Raw genomic sequence first — 21,898 nt, 5'->3', positions numbered from 1 at the left:
ATCAAGATTAAGAAAATTCGGTCCATATGAATTTGAGTTTGTCGTAAATCTTGGTTTTGACAAATTCACATGGATAGGAACACATACACCAATAAAATCTAAGTGTCATAAGATTCCCTCCTTCATGAAAATGACTATGAGGAAATGCTTTCACTAAGAAAGATTTTAAGAAGATAGTGATTGTGAAATTGAATTCTCGAATTCGATTATGGTTACGGTATCCCTTTCCAAGATTCGAATTGTGAGATTTGGCAATTAGTCTAAATTGTTTAGACACACATATGAGCTATCTAAAGGAAAGGTGTATAAGCTTAGATAAAGGATTATCAAAGTATTAGGTATTAGAAACATGAACTTAAGAAATTCAATAGATATTGTTTTTCTGAAAGTTAAGCTGTTTCTTAATATATGTCAAAGCTAGTGGGAGCATATGTGTTATGTTTATAATAATCATCATGATAGTGGGAGCATAAATGTTATGATTGTATGATTATTATGGAAAGTATTGCAAGTTAGCAATATTAATTATAGAAAACAATAGTTATACTTTGCAAAGTTGCAAGACTTGAAAAGTTGTTTTGCTATAATTAAGGGAGAGAATATTATGCTTCATTTCAAATCTAAAGGCTTAGGTTGTGGAATGTTAATAATTTAGTCAAGGAAACATAGTGTGTTCTCAAATTTCGATTATGATTACGGCATTCCGCTTCATAGTTCGAATTTTGAGAACGTAGCACATAAAATATTATGGCAGAATATTGATAAAGTATCGAATCTTCATGTAAGACATTATGCATCGTGTCCCATACACTTCGAGTATAGGATCGATTGCAAATGATATAATATATGACCATTCTAAAATTTTCCAAATGTCTAGTGCATTTAGAGGGAAAAAGGACAAGAATCGGTTTTGACTAAGATAATTAGACAACTATCAAAGGACAATCCAAAGTTCGCCGAGGATTGGTCGCTTGTGAGTAATTGGAAGCATGATATTGGATGGACCATATCGACATTATTATGAATAGATAAGATTGTATTGAGAATGAGTTGTCATATGGTAAGTATGGAAAGTTTTCCATATTGGGAATTATATATTGAAAATTTATGTCTAGATTAGAAACTTTTATGCAAAAGGATGTTCAAAGGAATGTACCTTGAGTGAGAGACATCATATCTAAGGAATTGTATTGTAACAATCTCCGATAGAGGACTTTGTAATTTCATTTGCAATAGTCATTGTGACTTTAGTGCAGTGACATTACAAAAGGATCATTGCATAAAATGTTAGAATCTAGCATATTCTATAAGTTGCAAGAATTTGATATTCTTTCACTTATGAAAAAGGATTTGGAGTTGTGAAATGAGTATGATTGGAAATGTGTTCATTTGATCTATTTCACAAAGTAAGAACCATAGGTAAACATTGTGTGCATGATAAGAGCATGGGACAAGTGTAATAATTCAAGTAACAAGTTGATTACCCGAAACAACAAATAATGAGTAATCGATCTGGTGATAAATAAAAGGTGTTTTATTTATGCTCAAAGGTTTGAGGCCATATGGGATTAGTATTATTCTTGTGTTTCACTTTGCATGTTTTGACTTCCTGAATAATTTAATTGGTTTTGAACAGTCAAATTATTCGAACGGGCCACAGTCGTTCATATGTTGGAAGTAGGTATGAATAAAGACTGTCGTGAATTGGTGTGTGGATTGTCTAAAGAGTATTAGACATAAGAAAATGTTTGATGCAACGTTCATGAGTGCTTATGAATATGATTTGAGCATTGGATTAAACCCACGCTCACTTGGATCACTCCATGAATTGTATCACAAGTGATTGGTGAGACGATAATATCTTATATTCTTGAAACCGAGATGTGTGAGTTGTATCTTGCAAATCGGTTGCACATTGATAATATGTAAACGCACCAGTAACTTGGTGTCATAAAACATATTGTTGTGTGTGATTAGGTGAGTGAGTGCAAGCGAGCATTGAATCAAAGTTTATCCGTTCCTTATATCCAAAGTAGGATAAAAGCGATATCTTTGGGTCCCTCGATGATTTAATGATGACAAACGTAAATGCTCGGCCGGGCTAGGGCTAATTTGGTTTGTTCAATTAGTCAGTCGTCATAAATCGGAAGTCGAGAAATAGTACAGAGAGAATGATTAGAAATCATGTCTCATACGATATCTAGAATGGAGGAATATATGATCCCTTATCTAAAAGACACGCGTATCTGATATGATCAGAGTTGACAGCGGCTTTGGAAAGCTACGATTGCAGATCAGGATCTGAAGTCATACGCAGAATAGTTATTTGACTTATCCAAGTGGGAGACTGTTGGATTAGTGTCTAAGTCCATAACTATTTTGGTATGTACTTGACCCGATGGTGCATGGTCCTTTTGGGTTTCCTTCACCAAAGCAACTCGATAGAATGAATTATGGAGAGAAAGGATTAAATATGATTTATTAATATATTATGAGAATAATATATTAAAGGAGAAATCGTGTTGCTTAATTAATATTAGTCAAGAATTAATTGGTAATTAGTTTTGTGACTAAAAGAGATTAATTAAACTTAAGGGACTGGAATTGTAATTATAAGATAGTTGCAATTTGGGCTATGGATTGCCTTATATTAAGGAGTGGACGAATTCTATGGGGAAACCCATTAGAAATCGTCCAAGGCCTTTAAGGAAAGGAGTCCATGGGTTGCTTAGGGCTTAAGCATCCAAATTAGGGTTTCCTTGTTAGATAACCCTAATAGCCTCACTATATATAGAACCCTTATGCCTCAAAAACGTGGACAAGCTTCCTTTCTAGGGTTTCCACACGTTTTGGGCAACCTCCTTCTCTTCTCCTCTTCATCCTCTTGCTCTTAGTGTTTGTGAACCATTAGAGGAGTGACATTTGTGACTCTAAGCTTTCTAAAGTAATTACAAGAAGGAATTGTGATTGTTATTGCTACATAACAATCAAGGTAATATCTTAAACTCATTCTTATGTTAATATGATTACTTGTATGCTAGAATTAGGGTTTATAGTCTTGGATAACTTTCATGTACAATAAAGAAACCTAGATCCAAGCATTAGGGTTTGTATGAGCACATAGGATGTTCTTATGACCAAAACCCATCATATGGGATGATCATTTACCATTGTAGAGGTCGTTTATAATTGTAACAGTTGTTTCCTGATCCAGTCACCTAAAGACTTTATGACTTCAATAATGATGTTTTTTGGAAAAAAAAACTTAAGTCTTAGTGCGGTTGCTTGGCGTTTGCGGCACGGTCACGACAATTAAATAAAGATTGTTGTGTGCTTGATGTCTGCAGCGTGGTGGCTACAGCAACCCAAAACCCTAGGTCTTAGGCCTTGGGCCCTATTTAAGGAATGTTTGTTTAGGTTTTGTTCATTTTCCTCTGTCCTCCACCTTCAAAAAAAACCCTAACCATGAAACCCTATCCACTCCTCACTCCATTCTTCCTTGTTTGGTGATTTTGGTGTCTTGAGAAGCCTTTGTAGTGAAAATTCAAGAGTTGTTGGTGTTTTAGCTCTTGTCTAAGATTCATCAGCCTTCTTGATTCATTTTGGACCTTTGTAAGTCTTCAAGCTTACACCTTTATGCTTATAGTTTTATGTATCTTGGTTTATATGCATGTTTTGGCCCCTTTTGATGGTTTTGAGTTGGGATTTGGACAACTCCCGGGTTCAAGGTTGGATCTTTAGTCATTCCAAACCCATTGTGGTGCTAAGATCTGGACTTCATATTCATTTGAGTGTCATGCTTGTCTTAATGGTCATTCTGGGTTAATATGAGAATTAGGGTTTGGGTTTTAGACTTAGATTGATGGTGTAAAGGATAAAGTTAGGAACTTTATCCATTAAGTCCCTTAGAAGATTTTACTACAAGAAAAAGTTGAAATAACTATGGAAATTTTCTACGAAAGTAAAATCCATAGTTATTCCGCTACGGAATGACTTGTCGTAGCTATTTTGCTATGGAACGTGCTACAGAATTACATTTCGTAGGTAATATTTGAATAACTACGGAATTTTGCTACATAATTAAAAACCATAGCTATTCTACTATGGAATATACTACAAACTAGTTAGACGTAGGTATATTTGCTACCGAATTAACTACAAAATTTCATTTTATAGCTAATAGTTGAATAACTACATAATTTTGCTACGCAATCGGAGTCCATAGTTATCATGCTACGACATTTGCTACAAAATTATAAGGCGTAGGTATTTTGCTACAACTGTTGATACAGATTAAAGTTTTTAGTTACTTTGCTACATAAATTGTTACGGAATCAAAATTTGTTGCTATTTTGCTACAAAATTTGCTACCGCATCTAAGTCTGTAGCTAGCTTGCTACGACATTTGTTACGGAGTCAAAATCGATAGTTATGTCGCTACAGAATTTGCTACAAGATCATAGGTCATAACTATTATACTATAATATAAAAACCATAAATAGTATACAATAGAATTTTCCAGTATGCAATTTTAAGTCACCATGGCTTATTTTTATAGAAAATATATTGAAATGGAAATAAACCTGTAATGCTCTATTTTTTTATGATAATTGTTTTAGGAATCAAATGTTAGTTAAATTAATAATTATATAATTAAGGAGAAAAATTTTAAGGAAATTTATTGGTGATAAAAACGAATAAAAAAGATCCGATAAATATTAAGTGGCTAAATAATAAATAAAGAAAATAATAATAATAATAATAATAATAATAATAATAATAATAATAATAGTAGTAGTAGTTAAGATGAAATAACATCCATGAATCAATAATGGAAGATAATGAAGAGTTAGGGGCTAAAAGTGTCACAGTTGAAAACCTTCTGTGAAAATAAATTTGTTTTGAGGGTATTTTTCGTCATTATGGGAAAAATCGGGGTCTAAATTGAAAAATCGAGGTTTTTCTTCGTTATACTCGACTAGATAAATTAGGGAGGATCGGGATTGGATTTTTGGCAGCCCAGAATTTCAAGAAACATCTTTTTATAAGCCCTAATCTAACCCTAATCGATCTAGGACCAAATTATGTGTGCGTTTTCATTTGTCGGTCGAGAAAAGGATCAACATGAAGGACAGTTGTGATCGGAAGGAGGGTACTATCGGACTTGGTGTTACCGGAGGTGCTACTTGTAGGGAAAAGGGTGTCAGGAGGAGTGTTCCAGTCTCATTCTAGCTATTGGGTAATTCTTCATCTTTTTTTTCTCATCTCTTTTTCTTCTTTCCACTGTGAAACCATCAAGGACCGCCACTGGCAGCCTCCTATCGCCAGTGTGAGTCAGCTCCTTCCACCACAGGCCACCATAGGTTGGTGGTTGTGGTATTTTGGTCCAGGGAAGTCCTAGGCTAAGACATGAAATGAAGCTTTATACATTTTTATTATTATTTTGTTAAGCCCTAACTTTATACTCCATTAAGTCATGCATTAAGACTTTTGAGTAAAGTTGTTTTGTATATTTTCGAAACCTCATATGTAGTCAATAATTGTATTAAAAATGTTAAACTATATACTTAACAATTAAGTCCTTAATAAAACACCAAAAATGAATTAAAAGCTAAAATGACATATTTTTCCAATTCTTCCCTTCAACTTCAAAAATCCGTTTGAGGCAATCCAAACATCTAAAAATTATGAGACTTACTTTTCTGGAATGCTTAGTATGTCTGGTTTGTTCAAACTTTGAATCAAATTTCCAAATTCTTGAAAGCAAGTTGTTGGAGGACATGATTGCAAGAAAAGAGTTTATGGGTTTGGATCATATGACAGGTCCATTTTTCTTGAAAACACTTCTCAAATATGCATTTCACTAGATAGTAGTTCGGAAAATCATCATCTCTAATCAAAGATCCAGAAACTAGAGGAAACCATACATAAACAAATGATAGAGTTGGGTGATGTGAAAAACATGGTCAATGATATGAGAAACACAAATAATTAATGATATATTTTTTATTGATTGCATGTTTAGGATTTCTAGTTGAGTTTGACTATTAGATTAATTTGATTGGTGCAACGCCTCGGTTCATGGTACGTGAATTTATTATACTTTATTTATTTTTTCAGGTATATTTAACTATATTAAAAAAATAATAATAGGGTGGGGTAATTAGGGCTAATTATGGACCCATTGTGCAATGGAATTGTTTTTGGGGTTAGAGGAGCCTTTATGTCAAACTTGAAGGGCCAAATGCTATGTTTTTGAAGCCTTGGACCCCCCTTGATCAGACACCAACTTAGGGCGGCCCATAATCACGTCCAAAAGGCCTATTAAGCCTCAAAATTCCGGCCTAACCCTATGAAGTTAAGGGGGTGCCGTTTTTCTTTGTGTAGTCGTGAGTGAGAAGGAGAAAAGAAAGAACGGGAGTGGAGAAGAAGGGAGCATCAAAAGTGAAGGTTGGAAGGAGGCTATAACATCTTCATCAAGGGAGAAACATTCATCATTGTCAAGTAAGTCATGCAATCTTATTCTCCTTCTTTCTCTTCTACCTTTAAAAGGAATCTTCACCACCACCGCCGCCAAGGTGGTGGCAGTCACCACCAGCCACCACTGCCACTATGGCAGTGGGTAGTGATGCTCCAAGGTGTTTTGAGGGCTAAGTGGTGACATGGGTTGTTTTGGTCCCAAACCTTAAACCCTAGTTGGTATTCTTCCCATGAGGGCGTTGTACTTATTTTGATGTTTTATGCAAGAAATCTCAAGAAAATGGGTTGAGATTTTCATTGAATTCTATATCAATGAAGCAATCTACTGTTATGAACTCATTTTACTGATTATAAGCCTCACTGGATAGGTCTTAATGGGTTAAGAGGTCAAATTAACCCTAAAAAGACAAAGTTGTGATTTCAGGATTTTACCCTAATCTGTCCATATCTTTGAGAGATGATATCTCGATCATGCGAAAACCTTTCTAGTCGAAACCAAAATCCAGAGTTTCGTTTTTGAGTCCTATACATTTCATTAGTTTTGACCAAAGGCCAGAAATGCCCCTAACCAGGGTGAAATCGACCATTTACCCAGACTGGTCCGTAATGAACTGTTTTGCGAGGCCTGTAAAAATCGTAAAAAATTGTAGAAAAATTCTACAGAGGTGTGCGAATACTACTTTTAAAGCTAATGACCTGTACTTAGGTGCTGTTTGTTTTACCAAAGCGAAAATTCAAAAAGTCTGCAGACCACCTCTACAAACCTTTGCAGCAGAAGAGGTGGACCAAACGACTGCAGACTGTAATAAGAAGCGTGTTTGTTTTTGTTAACATCTGCAGATTGTTGCAGACATTAAAAATTTAAAATAAACTAATTTAAAAAACAACATTAAAATGAATCAACTTATGTAAATCAAATAGGAGAAAACAGTTAAAATGATATAAATCTAATGTATTAAATGTTAAAAGGGATGAAAATATAATATAATATATAAGTAAAGGACCATAAACATAATATTAAATATACTTCATGGACCATAAACGTAATATTTAAAAAACAACATACATACGTCGTTAGATTTTTGGAAAAAAAAAGGTCGATTGTTTTTTGGTTGGATTTTTTTAAGTTTAGCTTTGAATGGGTGGGAAGAGGTATAACAAGTGTTTCCCCAAGAAGCACACCGGCAAAGGTTTTAAGCCCGGAAAACTTCCGAAAAACAAACTGCTGCGGGACAAAAAGTGTTGCACGTGTGCTGCGTCGCACAACAATAAGAGTTTTGAAGAGGTTTAAAAAAAACAGCACCTTAGTGCATATAAAACAGTTTTGAAAAATAAGGCGTTTAAGAGTGGTAAAACAGGTCCCGAACAAGACTATAATTTCTATGTATAAATCTGAAAATAATAATAAGAATAATAATGATAATAATAATAATAATAATAATAATAACACTCAAGCCATTATACTTTTGAGATATCAAAGTACCACAACTTAACTCTTTTTGGTCATTATTAGGAAGTTGAAGTTTAACCTGGTGTGAAGGGGTGTTTGTATTATTTGAAGGGTGTTTGACTACTAGAGGTGAGTTCCTCACTTCATAACCTTAGAGTATTATATGCCTATTGTTAATTCGGTTGAGACTAAGAACTATATGGTTGATAGTTAAAGTAATACTTGTTGCATTAGTTATGTTTGATGTACTTATTTGTTATGTGGAATGTATATGCATGATATATTTGGGCTCGACGGCTGAATACCAAGCCGACTGACCGAAGGCCATTGTGCCAAGTCAGGGGGACCGAAGGCGGAAACGCCAAGTCCGTGGACTCGATGACTGAATACCGAGTCTTTATTTGGGTGTTGTTTGGGATTTGTTCCCAAATAGACACGGGATATATGATATTAATGTTTATATGTTATATGGATGTTTACATATTTTGTTGGTGGCATGATAAGTAGGAGTAAGGTGTAATATTTCTAATGTTATGTTGTGTTGGAAGTCACTAAGCTTTGTACTCACCCTTTTATTCTATAAATGATTATTACATGTACATCGGGTACCAACAACGGTAAGGGTTCGACTTAACTATACACTAACGCGGTTGAAGATTGGGTCCTTCTCATAAGCTTTATTACGGATTTTAAGGCTTTTATTATTCTATTATAATGGAGTTACAAACAAATGTGTTTATCTAAAGTATGTTTGGAATTACTAAATTGGGGATTTGAATTTTATAAATTGGTTAAGTTATATTATGGATGGATATTTTTCTTTTACAAAATAATTTCGAAATGTTTAAATTTATTGGAAAATTTTGGGATATTATAATTGGTGTTTTGGACAAAGTGAAATTTTATTTGATGATAAACTATGTTTTTATTAAAAGTTTATGTAATTTCTTTTACTGTTTAATGCAATTTTATAATGTTAATTTTGTTATTAATTTGCTTTGGAAAAAGTCGACTCATTTTTGTATTTATTTTAATTAATTCTGTCACATTTTTATAGTTGAATTGTTATGAATGTTGCTATGAAACATATTCTGTCAAATTTTTTCTGCAACGGAAGTAGGTTGTGGTAAATTTACTACAACATATTTGATACATTGTAGTAAATTCACTATGGAATATTTGCTACAATATTACCCATATTTGATTTGCTACGAAAATTAGCTACGGGGCTAGTTTGTAGTTACTTTGTAACAAAATTAGGTCATCGTAAATTTACTACGGAGTACTAGCTATGTCATTACCCATAGTGGATTTGCTATAGAAACTAGCAACGAATTTAGTTTGTAGTTAATTTGCGACAGATTTACTACGGATCGGGGCGTAGTTAATTCACTACGGACATGCTACGGAAATCAATTGTAGTTAATTTGCTACGATGTTGCGACGGATGTAGTCCATAGCAAGTTTTCTACGAAATAAGTCTGTTCTAAATTCCGTTGTGAAGGTGCTACGGATTCCGTAACGAACCTTTACTAATGAAGAATTTGCCTACATAATGGATCCGTAGCAAATTCCGTCGCTAATCGATTTTAACTACGGAATATCATGTTTTAGCTACGGAATTTTTCCGTTGTTATTTCGACTTTTTCTTGTAGTGTTTAGATATGAGATTTTAAGCTCTAAACGTTAAGTGTTAAGAGCTTAATGGACTAAGTTGTCATGCCGTTCTCCACGGTGCGATCGATGGTTTGCCACGGTGCAGCCCATGATGTGTATCGTGTATGTTTTGTCCTTTAGTTACAACAGTGCGGTCAAGGGCATTGGCTGCGACACAGTGATCATTGTTGGCATTTTGACTAGTTTGACTTTTGGTCAAACTTTGGTAGAGTTGAGTGTTTGGCTAAGGTATGATTTAGTTTTGGCTTTAGGTAGCGTATTTTAGTTGTCATTGTTTCTGGGTTGTTGTTGAGCTTCTATTGTTTAGCTCGGGTGAGTTTTCTCACTATACTTTGTACAATAGTATAGATCGTCTATATGTTAGGATGTTTGTATGTTGTAGTGATCTGATAGATAGGTAGATTTGTTAATAATTGTCCGTGACTGCTTGTTTGGTTATTGTCTATTATTGATATATGTTGATATGGTGGATGGGTTGAGGGCGGTCCAGTCGTATGCTGAAGGCCAAAATACCCATGCGGCCGAGTTAATATTGTTAAAAATAATTAAGGTATTGATTTAGCTTAAGTTATATATTAAATTAGAGAAAAAATTACAAATTTAGCCATTTTCCTTAATTACTTTGCAAAAAATAACGAAAAAAAAAAACTCAAATTACAAAATTAGCCACCAAAATCACAGATGGATTACAACCATCTGCGATTTCGACATTCGATCTGCGAATGTATAAGTGTTTAAACCGTGGGCATGTATTGGTAGTTGTACGTTTACAGATGGACTTAGTCCATCTGCGATTTTATTAGTTGATCTACGATTTTGAGTTATTAAGGGTATAAATACCTTAAAAACATTGAACTTTCATTTTGCAAAGTTTTTGTTGGGAGAACTCTTTCTAGAGGCGAAAATGAAAATCAGTAGTTATGGACGATTTCATGTAAAATCGTAGTAAAAATTAATATATATATATATATATATATATATATATATATATTAAAAAAATTACACAAAATCGCAGATGAAACATCAGCGGAAATCGCAGATGAACTAAGTTCATCTGTGATTTCCTCTGATGTTCCATCTGTAAATGTACAACTCCTAATGCACGTCCACACTTTAAAAACTTGTATATTCGCAGATCTAGAGGCGGAGGCAGTAGGGGGTTGCCGGATGCTTTGCCCCTCAATCATTTTTCTAACTTTAGTTATATTATAAATAAATTAATCTAACCATTAAACTTCTAACCCACATCGTTTACTTAACAATGTCCAACCCCTCCCAATTATTTTAAAAGAAAACAATTGCTATACATAAAAAACAGTGATGGTATTATCACTAAAAAAGTTGAGGCCCACGTCTAAACACCACCGTCTCCATCCCTATCTATTTTATTTTAACTAGCCATTGATTTATACTCCCAACTATGGCAATTCATCGGTAGCTATCTCATTATAATAGGGATGAACAAAAACCGAACCGAAAACCGAAAAACCGAAAAAAACCAAAAAACCGAAACCTAAGCAATAACCGACGGTTTAGGTTTGAATTTTATAAAAAACGAAAAATAACGGTTTGGTTCGGTTTTGACGTATAAAACCGCCCATAAAAACCGAACCGACCCGCATATACATTATTTATATTATGATTTAAGGTTTTAGTTTTAGACTTTAGACTTTATCTCTTTAATACTTTATGTTTATTTTCAACAAACTGTTAATGGTGTTAAACTTTGATCTTTTGAACACTTTTATGCTTTTATAATACTAGAATTCGTACTCTTTATTTTAGTATATTTAAAGTAGATACAATACTATTTATCGCAACGTATTTTCACTAGGTTTGAACCAAAAAACTAGAAAAAAAAAAAAAATAAGAGCTCATAAACCCACGGTTTAAAACCGAAAACCCATAAACCCAACCCGGAAAACCGAAAAACCGACCCATGCAAAAACCGAACCTATATGGTTTTAAAAACCGACTTTCTACGGTTTGGTTTGGTTTTAGCCAAAAACCGACCCAAACCGACTCATGCTCATCCCTACATTATAATCCCTATTTGTTCATAAGTAGCGTTTGTTTCTACAATTCAACAAAGGCAATGTAGCTATTTTTATTCAAAAAGGTTAATTGGCAATTAAAAAATCGTTTCCGGCTAAGCAGATTCATCAACGTGATTTCATTTTTAAGATAAATTTTAAATCTTTTAAATACTTTTATTTACTATTACTTGTCATTAATAATATTACTTGTCATTAATAACTTAATTATGGTTTCATAATTTAGTTAATTAATTTATTATAATCATTGGGTAAATTATCAGAAAAAAGAACTACCGATTCTTTTTTCAAATAAATACAAGGTGTGTGTGACCCAAAATTACAGGTTAACGGATGAATACGAGTTGATGTTTATAGTTAATTGAAAATTTTTGAAGATTGATATTAATGGAAACAAAATTTTCTTTGCGATATATTTTCATATAATACTACGATATGAAGCTGTCAAACCCCTCTTATTCGTAAATCCTAGCTCCGCCCCTACGCAGATCAAATGTCAAAATCGTAGATGGCTCTAATGCAGTACACACTTTAAAAACTTGTATATTCGCAGATCAAATGCCAAAATTGTAGATGGCTCTAATGCATCTTTGATTTTGATTTGATGGCTAATATTGTAATTTGGGTTTTTTGACTATTTTTTATAAAGTAATTAAGGAAAATAGCTAAATTTATAATTTTTTCTCATTAAATTATAATTAATTCAAACAATATTATAAAATAAACATCTATTAAAATCAAATTAATAAATAAAATATTTTTTATTATTAACTACTTAAAAAAACTTGTTTTGAGTATATTTTATTGATTTACAGTTTGTGTAAATAAAATTAAAAACATTTTTTCAATTTAGTATTATTTTTAAATACTTTTAATATTAACAACTTAAAAAAAAGTTAAAAAATAAATAAATAAATTATTTGAGTGTAAAAAATTTGTAAGGGACTATTTTAATATGTTATAGCGAATCAGACTATCAGAGACATTGATATAATATAACCTGGTCAAATTTGATTGGACTTTTATGAGAAAAAATTGATTCAAATTAATTAAATCATGAACATAACAAAAACATAATAACCTTATATGTATATAGCCCTTCAATTTTATGAAATATAATATTTTAAAGTTCTTATGAAGATAGACCCACTCAAAAACCAATTTAGCACACTGCAATTGTTGATTATTTTATGTAGAAATAAACAAATCTGATTTTATTAAGTATCATGGTCAATATTTGTTTTGGTCAACTTTTATTCTTTTTATAATCTCACAAATAAAATTTTGAATCCCCACAGTCACCATTCTCACCATTCACATAACCAAATTAGTAATCAAGGTACAATCTTTAATACACAAAATACAACCTTTTTTTTTATAAACCCTAGTTCTGAAAGTTAGAACCAAAAAGCACATAACTTGAACTTGATAACCAAAGATTCACCATAACATAATTAAAACTACTTTACTTCATTCACACAATACTAGTAGAAAACATTAAAATACTTTTTCCACTTTTACCCCTCACATGACTGAACAACTGCTTGTGTTTTCATCACTAAACATGTCAGCAGCAGAGTTGTCACCACCACCTCCACCGCCGCCATTAGCGGTGGCATAGTAGTAGTTATGTGGATGCTCACTGTAAGTGTAAGGGGTAGGATTGTAATTATAGTAGTACCCGGTGGCTGGTGGTATGACGGGTGACCTGTGGTACATCATCTGCGGTTGCTGTTGCTGTTGCATCGCTTGTCTGTTCTGCAAATTTAACATCATTGATGCAGCAGCGTGGTTGTACGTTTGCTGTTGTTGCTGCTGATGTTGGTTGTACCCTGCAACTCCGGCCATGTTCATCATCATGGATGCTTGTGACGATGGGTTGTAACCACCACCACCACCGCTTGCCAACGGAAGTCCACCGCCTCCTAACACCGCGTTATTCTTTTGAGGGATTTGAAAACCACCAAGTCCACCACCAACACCGCCGGCGTTTCCTAAACCGCCATCACCACCGCCGTTTAAACCAGCTAGATTGTTCATAATCGAGCTTATGTCATTCACCCTTTTAACCTCACCACCACCACCGTGATTGTTGGTGTTATTATCACCCATCTTCATGCCGCCGTTCGGATTCCCGTTTCCTTTCTTTCCATTCCCGTTTCCGTTTCCGTTTCCACCGTTGCTTGGCTTTCCGCCATTGTTATGTGAATTCCTGGCGGCGCTGTTAGCAGCCATGGCGGCAGCATGTTGTTGCTGCAACTGCTGGTGTTGTTTCAGTAACACCAAGTGATTTGTTTTCTCGGTGATCATCCTCAGCTCCTCTTCGCTTACTTCGTCATCGTCGTCGTCATCAAGATAATCGTCGTCTTCTTCGGAGATGCTTAAAGGTTGAAACTTTTGCTGGTTTTTCAAGGTTTCAAGACCTTTGATGAAATCTTGTTTCTGGGTCTTGTTTTTCTTGTCATCTTTCATACATGAACCCTTTTGATTTTGATGATTTGGAGTTTGGTTTTTGTTGTGAGTTTGACTTTGGTTTGACTTGTTTGACCAAAGTTCAGCATGTTTTCCAGCTCGAACTAGTTTCTTGATCAAAGTAACAGAGTCTACACTTCCTGAAACTGTTACTTTTTGTTGTTCTGCATCTATGTTCACTTGATATACACCTACAATTTTTACATACGACAAAATCTCAGTAATTACAAAAAAATAATATAGTAATTAACTTTGGTGTTAGAACGTGAAATTTTCTTGGTCAACATAGATACTTATTATGTTTTAATAAATTTGAGATCTTTAATGATGTTGAGTCAAGATCATGGGGAAAGTGATGATGGAAAAGCCATTTGGAATCATTTCTATTTGGTGTTAAAATTCACTTTAGAAGATAATAAGACAAAAGTTGATAAAAGCTTGAAAATGTTTCTTTTTATGGAAAAATACTAGCAAATAATTCCATAATTTAATAGAAACACAAAGAGTCCTTTTTAAAATTTCTAATGATCACAAGATATCATCATTTACGATTTTTGCATAAAATTTCGAATCATCAAAGTCCCCTTAATAGCACAAAATACAATTACTTTCTCAATCCCAAAAAAGTCGAAAAATATATTGAAAACAAAATAACAAGAGTAAGTTCAAGTTTAACATCATTAAAGTCTTTACCATGAACAGTCATGTCAATTTTGAAGCTAAAAAGTTCTCTTTCAATTTTAAAAACCAAATGCATATTTTTTTAGAAGCATTATACAAAAGAGAGAGAGAGAGAGAGAGAGAGAGAGAGAGAGAGAGCACCATCAATTTTTTGAAGAAGTTTCTTCACTTTGTGTTTGCAACCATCACAGTGTAAATTCACTCTGAGAATACAAGTCTAGAGTCGACAAAAAGAATCACAAATAAGTAAAACAAGAACAGTGTGTATGAACAGTAGTAATGTGGAAAGAAAAATGTCATTTAAGAAATCAAATTAAAGGCTATTCATCTGTTCATCGAGCACAAGTGAATGTGAAGAGAAGAAAATGAAAAGAAAATTATATATAAATATAAACAAAAAAAGGGGATAAAAAAGAGAAGGTTCACCTGGATCTTAAGGAGCTTAAAGTCTTCATCTTTAGTCATTTCTTGGGTGGTGTTTGGATCTGGCAGAAAAGGGAAAGAAATGATACAAGTGAATGTGGTTGTTGAGAGGAGATAATTTGAGTAGTCTTTTTCTTTTCTTTTCACTTCTCGCTTTCCTTCTTTCTGAACTTGATAGGCTAAAAAGTGAAAGACATATGGGTTCTATTTAATAAGCAAAACCTTCAAAATACTAGGTTGGATAACAATGTCATATTTTCTATTTTAGATCATTTTTGCATTGATTATTATATTTTCTTAGCAACGTGGTTACTATTTTTGTTTATTCCAAATGATTTTGACTTACTTAATTAACAAGATGTGATTAATAAGAAATGGGGTTGATACAGTGGCACAATATTATTAATCTTGTTAATATTTTGTTATGCTAATATCGCATATATATATATATATATATATATATATATATATATATATATATATATATATATATATATATATATAAAATATGCTTGCATCTTCTGTATTACCGCGGTTGCTGGCACAGAGTTAGTCGATGCTTATTCCCCAGATACCGTCATTGCTTCTTCTCCGAGAAAAGAAGTTCTTGACCCATGGGCCTTCTACCTCCACGCGGCATTGTTTCGTCAGGCTTTCGCCCATTGCGGAAAATTCCCCACTGCTGCCTCGGGTGGTGTTTGGATCTCGGAGAATTCTTGATCCTTTTGTTCGTTTATTTCGTATTTACAAAAATACTCCAGCAACTAAACAATCATACATTTCTGCACAATCAGTGAAAATTGAGATGAATGCATATAAGTATGATTTGAGCTGACTTTCAAGATTTGGTTGAATTGGTAAGTAAATAGCTCATTTTCATAAGTATACACAAGCAATGAAGATTAAGACAAATACACTTCTATAAAAAAAAAGTGATCTGAAAGATGACAAATCCTAATTCGTATATATACATAAATTAAAAACAAACAACCCTAACCTATAATTTATTATTATGAACCTAGTGTTTAAAGCCATCCATATCCTATATAAACATAAGATTAAAACAACAATGATAAAAAAAACAATGAACAACAAACAAAATATTGGACTGATTATAGAAATGTTTATATCAAATTTTCAGAACTTCATAAAATATCATAAATGGTTATATCAGAAAAAACATAAAAACGTAGACTTATATCACTAAATCATATATCAAAATTTCGGAAAAGGGCATTGCATCAGTCCTTGAAAAATAGAAATATCAAAATAACTTTCAGTCATGTGACTTTTAATGTTGTTTAGAAGAAAGGAATTAGAAAAACCTCAACCCTCGCCTCTCTGTATAAAAGGAAGAATTAGAAATCAACACGTTTTTTTAAAAGAAAATAATCAGTCGTGGACTCTTTGATTCCAATAGATAGAACTAGAAATACTTAAATACCTCAGTCTATCTGACTCCTCGTAGCTCTCACAGTCTCTTCGTCTTCGACATCATTTTTTCACCAATCGAGAATTGTCGCCCATTTCATTCATGTTTCAACATCCCTTCTGTCGTTCCCTTACCTTGCCCATACGAGTTGGACATGATCTGATGCCCCTTGCTATATTGGTGCCCTGGGCGACGACCCAGCTCGCCCTGCCCTTGGGTCGGGTCTGCCTCTACTTGATCATTGCATGGTAATTCATAAATTGATACATCTAGGTATTTGATCATATTAACTAGTAATTTAATGAATTGGTAATCGATATAATCCTTCCACTATAAATTAACAATATGAGAGGACAAAATCGGAACTGGACAGAAATATTCTTTAATCTTTAAGTAAAAATCGTTTTCTTGCTTGCTTAGTTTTAATAGTTATTTGAATTGAATTAAATTCTTCTAGTCTTGCAAACTCAGTAAAAACCATTTTTTAAAGTTTTTTTCTTAGTTTAATTAATAGTAGTTATTTTCTAAAATGAAATTATGTTCTCTGTGTTTGACACCCGACTTTCCTAAGCTATTTTATAATCTAACTAGATACACTGTCTATAGGTGCATAAACATAATCTTTATGTCCACATGAATCATCTATCTACATCCCAAAGGGAACATACACTTATTCCCATAGGAATCACAATCTTATTCTCAAAGGAAATTTTATCTCATCCCTGAAGAAATCTTCTTTCTAACCATCTTTATATCTATCATGTGAATCATCACATAATACTTGTCCCATAGACATTCTATCTCTTTATCTCATCAAGATATCTTTTACTGCTCATCTAGTACTTAAATCATTAAGTACTTAATCTCTATTTATGTCTAAATTAGTGCCACTATTATTTTTTGGTGTCTTTACTGTCGAAATCTTCTACGTCCGCCACTACATCTACTCATATATAGGATTATGATACATATAATCCCATTCTTTCTTTATTTATTCTTATGGTTATTACTCATAATACCCTTGTCCTTTCCTTATACATATATACATACTTTGGTTATACATACATTCTCGTATACATGATCTTAAATGTATAACATCAAGTACATAATCTTACATAGGATTATAGTACAAATAATCTTATTCTTTCTTTCTTTTTTTTTCATGCTCAAATACATGACTCTTACACACACACACACACACACATATATATATATCATTATTAAGAGAGAGAGAGAGAGAGAGAGAGAGAGAGTAATAACTCGCCTTATCGGTTAGTAAAGACTAACTACCATTAGCTTCATTCTCTTATTGACGCATCATATCCATATTCTTTGCTTATAATCATATTCATACATATATATAAGTTTCTTAATACTTGTCTTAGCCTATTAAGAGCTTAATGAACCTGTTGGTCAAAATGACCACTTAATGGATTATAATTCTATGTTATACTTTTCTACCTTAATCTATTCCAACCAATGAATTAAGCATCCTATATTACCTAATTCATAATAATCTATAATAAGGCATCAATTATAATCTCACTAGTTAGGGTTTCAAACCCTAACTTCACATATATAGATTTCACCATGGAAAACACATACACAACTTGTTCAAATCTTCTAGACACTCTCAATAACATCATATACAAGTTATAGGTTGATTAATTCAATCAATTCAACCAAACTACGCATTTCACCAAAAGTGAAGAAATCATACCTTGGCATGGAGAGGATAAAAATCCTTACAATCTACCATCTTTTGCTTTGTCTTGGCACCATTTGGTCAGTAAAATCACCACCCTCATCTCTCTAATCGATTCCCCCATGAGAATGATTGAAATAAGCTCTTAATAGGTTATAACCGTTCTGGCCTCGAAACCGCATCGTGATGAGGCATTCATCGCGTTGTAGTGACCATTTGACTTCGGTTAATGGCATCCCACTTATGTCACCGCACCGTGGTGATCTGTTTACCACGTCGCGGTAACTGGAGATCAACAAAGTGCATTGCTAATTCCATTCCAGCCTTGGGGACATTTTTTTCTTCCAACTTCTAACCTTCGTAACTCCTTCGTTCTATACCCGTTTTCTATGATCTTTATATCCATGCAAAGGTGGAACATACTTTACAACTTTTTTAAGTCATTTATTATTGACTTAAAACGAATCTTAATCTATTATATAAAAAACTTGGCCCAAAAAGCATAAAATTTTCCATTTTACCCTTTTGACCAAAATGCATTTTATAATGTATTTATTCTCTTGAACTTACTCACCTAATCTCATGACAGTGACTTAAACCTATCTTGACCATTTTCATCAAGTAAAAATTTCATATTCTCACTATATTTTCGTTAATGGCCGTTTTTCCCTTTTGGCCAATATTTGACTAAAAGTCAAATCTCTCTAAATTTCAGGTTATTACATAAGGTGCTTAGGATTTCTTTCTCCTTACTCATTTTGCTTGATTTTTTGCCTCTTTTTTCTCCTATCTTAGGGAACAAAATTCTTAACCCTCATTGGGTTTGTAGAATTTTGATCCCTTCTCCTAGTTAGTTTATTATCTATTTGGAGTTCATCGGCTGTGATGCTATTAGAGAGATTATAGTTTGGTCCTTTCATCCAAGTTACCTTGAGGAGTATAAGATCTCAAACATGGTGATCAATGGCTACATAAGAGGTATGTTATTCTTCATTCTTTATATTTTATGTTCTATTAGAGTAGCATTATGTAACGCCCGCATATCCGGGCTAGTCAATTTAGAGGCAATAGGGGTCGAAAACGACTTTTCGACAAAAAAATTATTTAGAATAAATAATCCTAACCAAGTTTTAGAAGATGTCACGGGGTTTCCGTACTTATAAAGAACGCCGAAATCCGAGTTATAACGAAGAAGTTATGACCCGTCGAAGTTTCGCGTCAGAACCGGCACGGCGCCGGGAAGCGTAAATAGTAAATTTATGATAGAGCGAGATTTAGATTTAGCGCTCTAAACGAAAGTCGTAGAATATGTTAAACTAAGAACTTCGATAAAAAGAACGCCCAAATCTGACTTCGTATGAAGAAGTTACGATTTTTCGAAGTTTCGGATTAGCAGTGTACAGTCCGAAATTCGAATATTAGATCGAGCGATTTTTAGCCGACACAACCTAAACGAGAATTGAAGATCTCATTATTAGTAGCGTAACAATAAAAAGACAGACGAAAATGGACATCGGATGAAGAAGTTATGAGATTATAACGGACCAATCCTGTCCCGGCCTGTTAAAAATATAACTTTAAAAATAAATTCAAAATTAGCCGAAGGAGTCTAAACGAAAGTTGTAGAGTGCGTCTCCACCTACGCATGGATATAAAGAACGTCAAAAACGGAGTTCGTATGAACGAGTTACAAATTATAATAGCATATTTACGTATTAAAATAAAGTATAAATCATATATACGTACACATATATATACATATATATATATCATTAGAAAGGTATCGACGATGCGGTCATTATAAGACTAATGTTGAGTTCTTTCGACATTAGTTTAGTACAAATATCTTTAAATCTATTTAAAATAGTATTATAAAGGGGTGTTTAGTTGTTTATATAACTATAAGGTCATTAAGTAATTATGGGGGGTAGTTTTTGTAAATTCAATTACTATAAATAAGAGGCTTGGGCTCTCATATTTCTTGCACCATTCTCTTGATTCAAGAGTCTTTCTCTCCTTATCCCCCGAGCATTTTGGTCCCTCGTGATTCGACTTCTCTTTCTGTAGTTTTAGTATAGTAAGGTGAGCGCTGAAGCGCTGCACGAATCTTTCTTAGAAAGATTCAGCGACGAAGTTCTGCCCCTGCAGAGCCCGACTCCTAGCTAAAATCCCCTTGTAAGTAAGTTATGCTTACCCTATTTTAAATATAGTTTATATTTAAAATTAGTATTGTTATTATAAATTTATAATAAATATTTGAGCTATTATTATGACTTATATAAGTGTCGTTATAATATCTTTTTAACTACTCGCGGTACGGGGAATCTGGTTTAAAGGGCCGCATAGGGTTGTTGGATTTCAGAAGTGCTATATGCCAAAATGGTCCTGCCCTCCGGTGTTTTATGTCTGGCCCCTGTCTGTACATAGTGGTTGGAAAGTATTGTTTAAACGCTTATAATAATAAGACTAATAATTAGTCACGGTAAATATTAGACTAAAATCTAGTGGTAATAATACTAGGTTTCGTCGAAGGAAATTATTTTAAAGTAAACGAAGCGCTGTCCGAGTACCGAGTCACCACCTTCTCAAGTGAGTGCATAGTTACTTTCATCTTACACATAGATATGAAGTATTTTATATAAACTACGTGCTATGTGTGCACATTATCTGAATACTTGCTGTCTATGCTGGTTGAACGTTTTATACATGTTTTAAAGGACTTAAACTGTATACGTATTTTATATATACGAAAATGTTGGGCATGAGATGGGTAGATGAATGATGAGAGATAGAAGATGACGTGAGTATACATTGGCAGCTACAGACTTAGTGCCTATGGGACAAACACCGGTAGCTATGGACTTAGTACCTTTTAGACGTTGGTAGCTAAGGATTTAGTACCTGTAGGAATTGGTAGCTATGGACTTAGTACCTGTTGAACATTGGTAGCTATGGACTTAGTACCTATTAGATAAAGACTGGTAGCTATGGATTTAGTACCCGATGAATAGACTATAGCAGCTATGGAATTAGTGCTTTATGAACGAACATTGGCAGCTATGGATTTAGTGCCAGTCCCATAACCCTGGAAGTAAGGGACTTCGGAATAAACGAATGCAGGATAGATGACTCTTAGGTTAAATCCTTAAAGAGTAAAGAAGATAATGGGGATGGGTAATTGGGTTGATTGTTTGATTGAACATAATAATTATATTATTGTGGGTTGAAAACCCTATGTACTCACCAGGTTTCCCAACCTGACCCACTCAGTTTATGTATATCACAGGTGACGAAGTGAAGTGACATTACACTGAGAGATTTAAAAGAGATGTAGATCACTAGTGTGAATCATTGTAAGTTCTGTTTATGCTTATGTTTCGGTATTAACGATGACATCCCAAACATTTTAAAATGAAATAAATACGTTTCTTCGAAAATGTTTTAATAACGTATTTACCATGTTTTTCTGGGAACAAATTCCGCAACCTTTTTATAAAATGAAGTACTCTGATTTTTATAAAGCA

The 21,898-nt window shown here is 33.5% G+C and overlaps 1 protein-coding gene across 1 annotated transcript; it reads right to left on the bottom strand.

The window, feature by feature from the left end:
* Positions 1-12,943: 12,943 nt before the first annotated feature.
* Positions 12,944-15,437, bottom strand: LOC145069549 (uncharacterized). Its single transcript, XM_079016485.1, has 3 exons — positions 15,241-15,437; positions 14,956-15,031; positions 12,944-14,324 (listed from the first exon to the last, which is right to left on the bottom strand). Exons 1-3 carry the CDS (start codon positions 15,277-15,279, stop codon positions 13,186-13,188), a joined length of 1,254 nt encoding a protein of 417 aa, XP_078872611.1. The 5' UTR covers positions 15,280-15,437; the 3' UTR covers positions 12,944-13,185.
* Between the last annotated feature and the right edge of the window lie 6,461 nt (positions 15,438-21,898).

This window comes from Lactuca serriola, chromosome 8 (assembly GCF_051521515.1).
Source record: "Lactuca serriola cultivar US96UC23 chromosome 8, Lser_US96UC23_V15, whole genome shotgun sequence".
NCBI classification, from domain to species: Eukaryota; Viridiplantae; Streptophyta; class Magnoliopsida; order Asterales; family Asteraceae; genus Lactuca; species Lactuca serriola.
The sequence above is the reverse complement of the archived record's forward strand: the minus strand, read 5'-3'. Positions and strand labels throughout refer to the sequence as shown.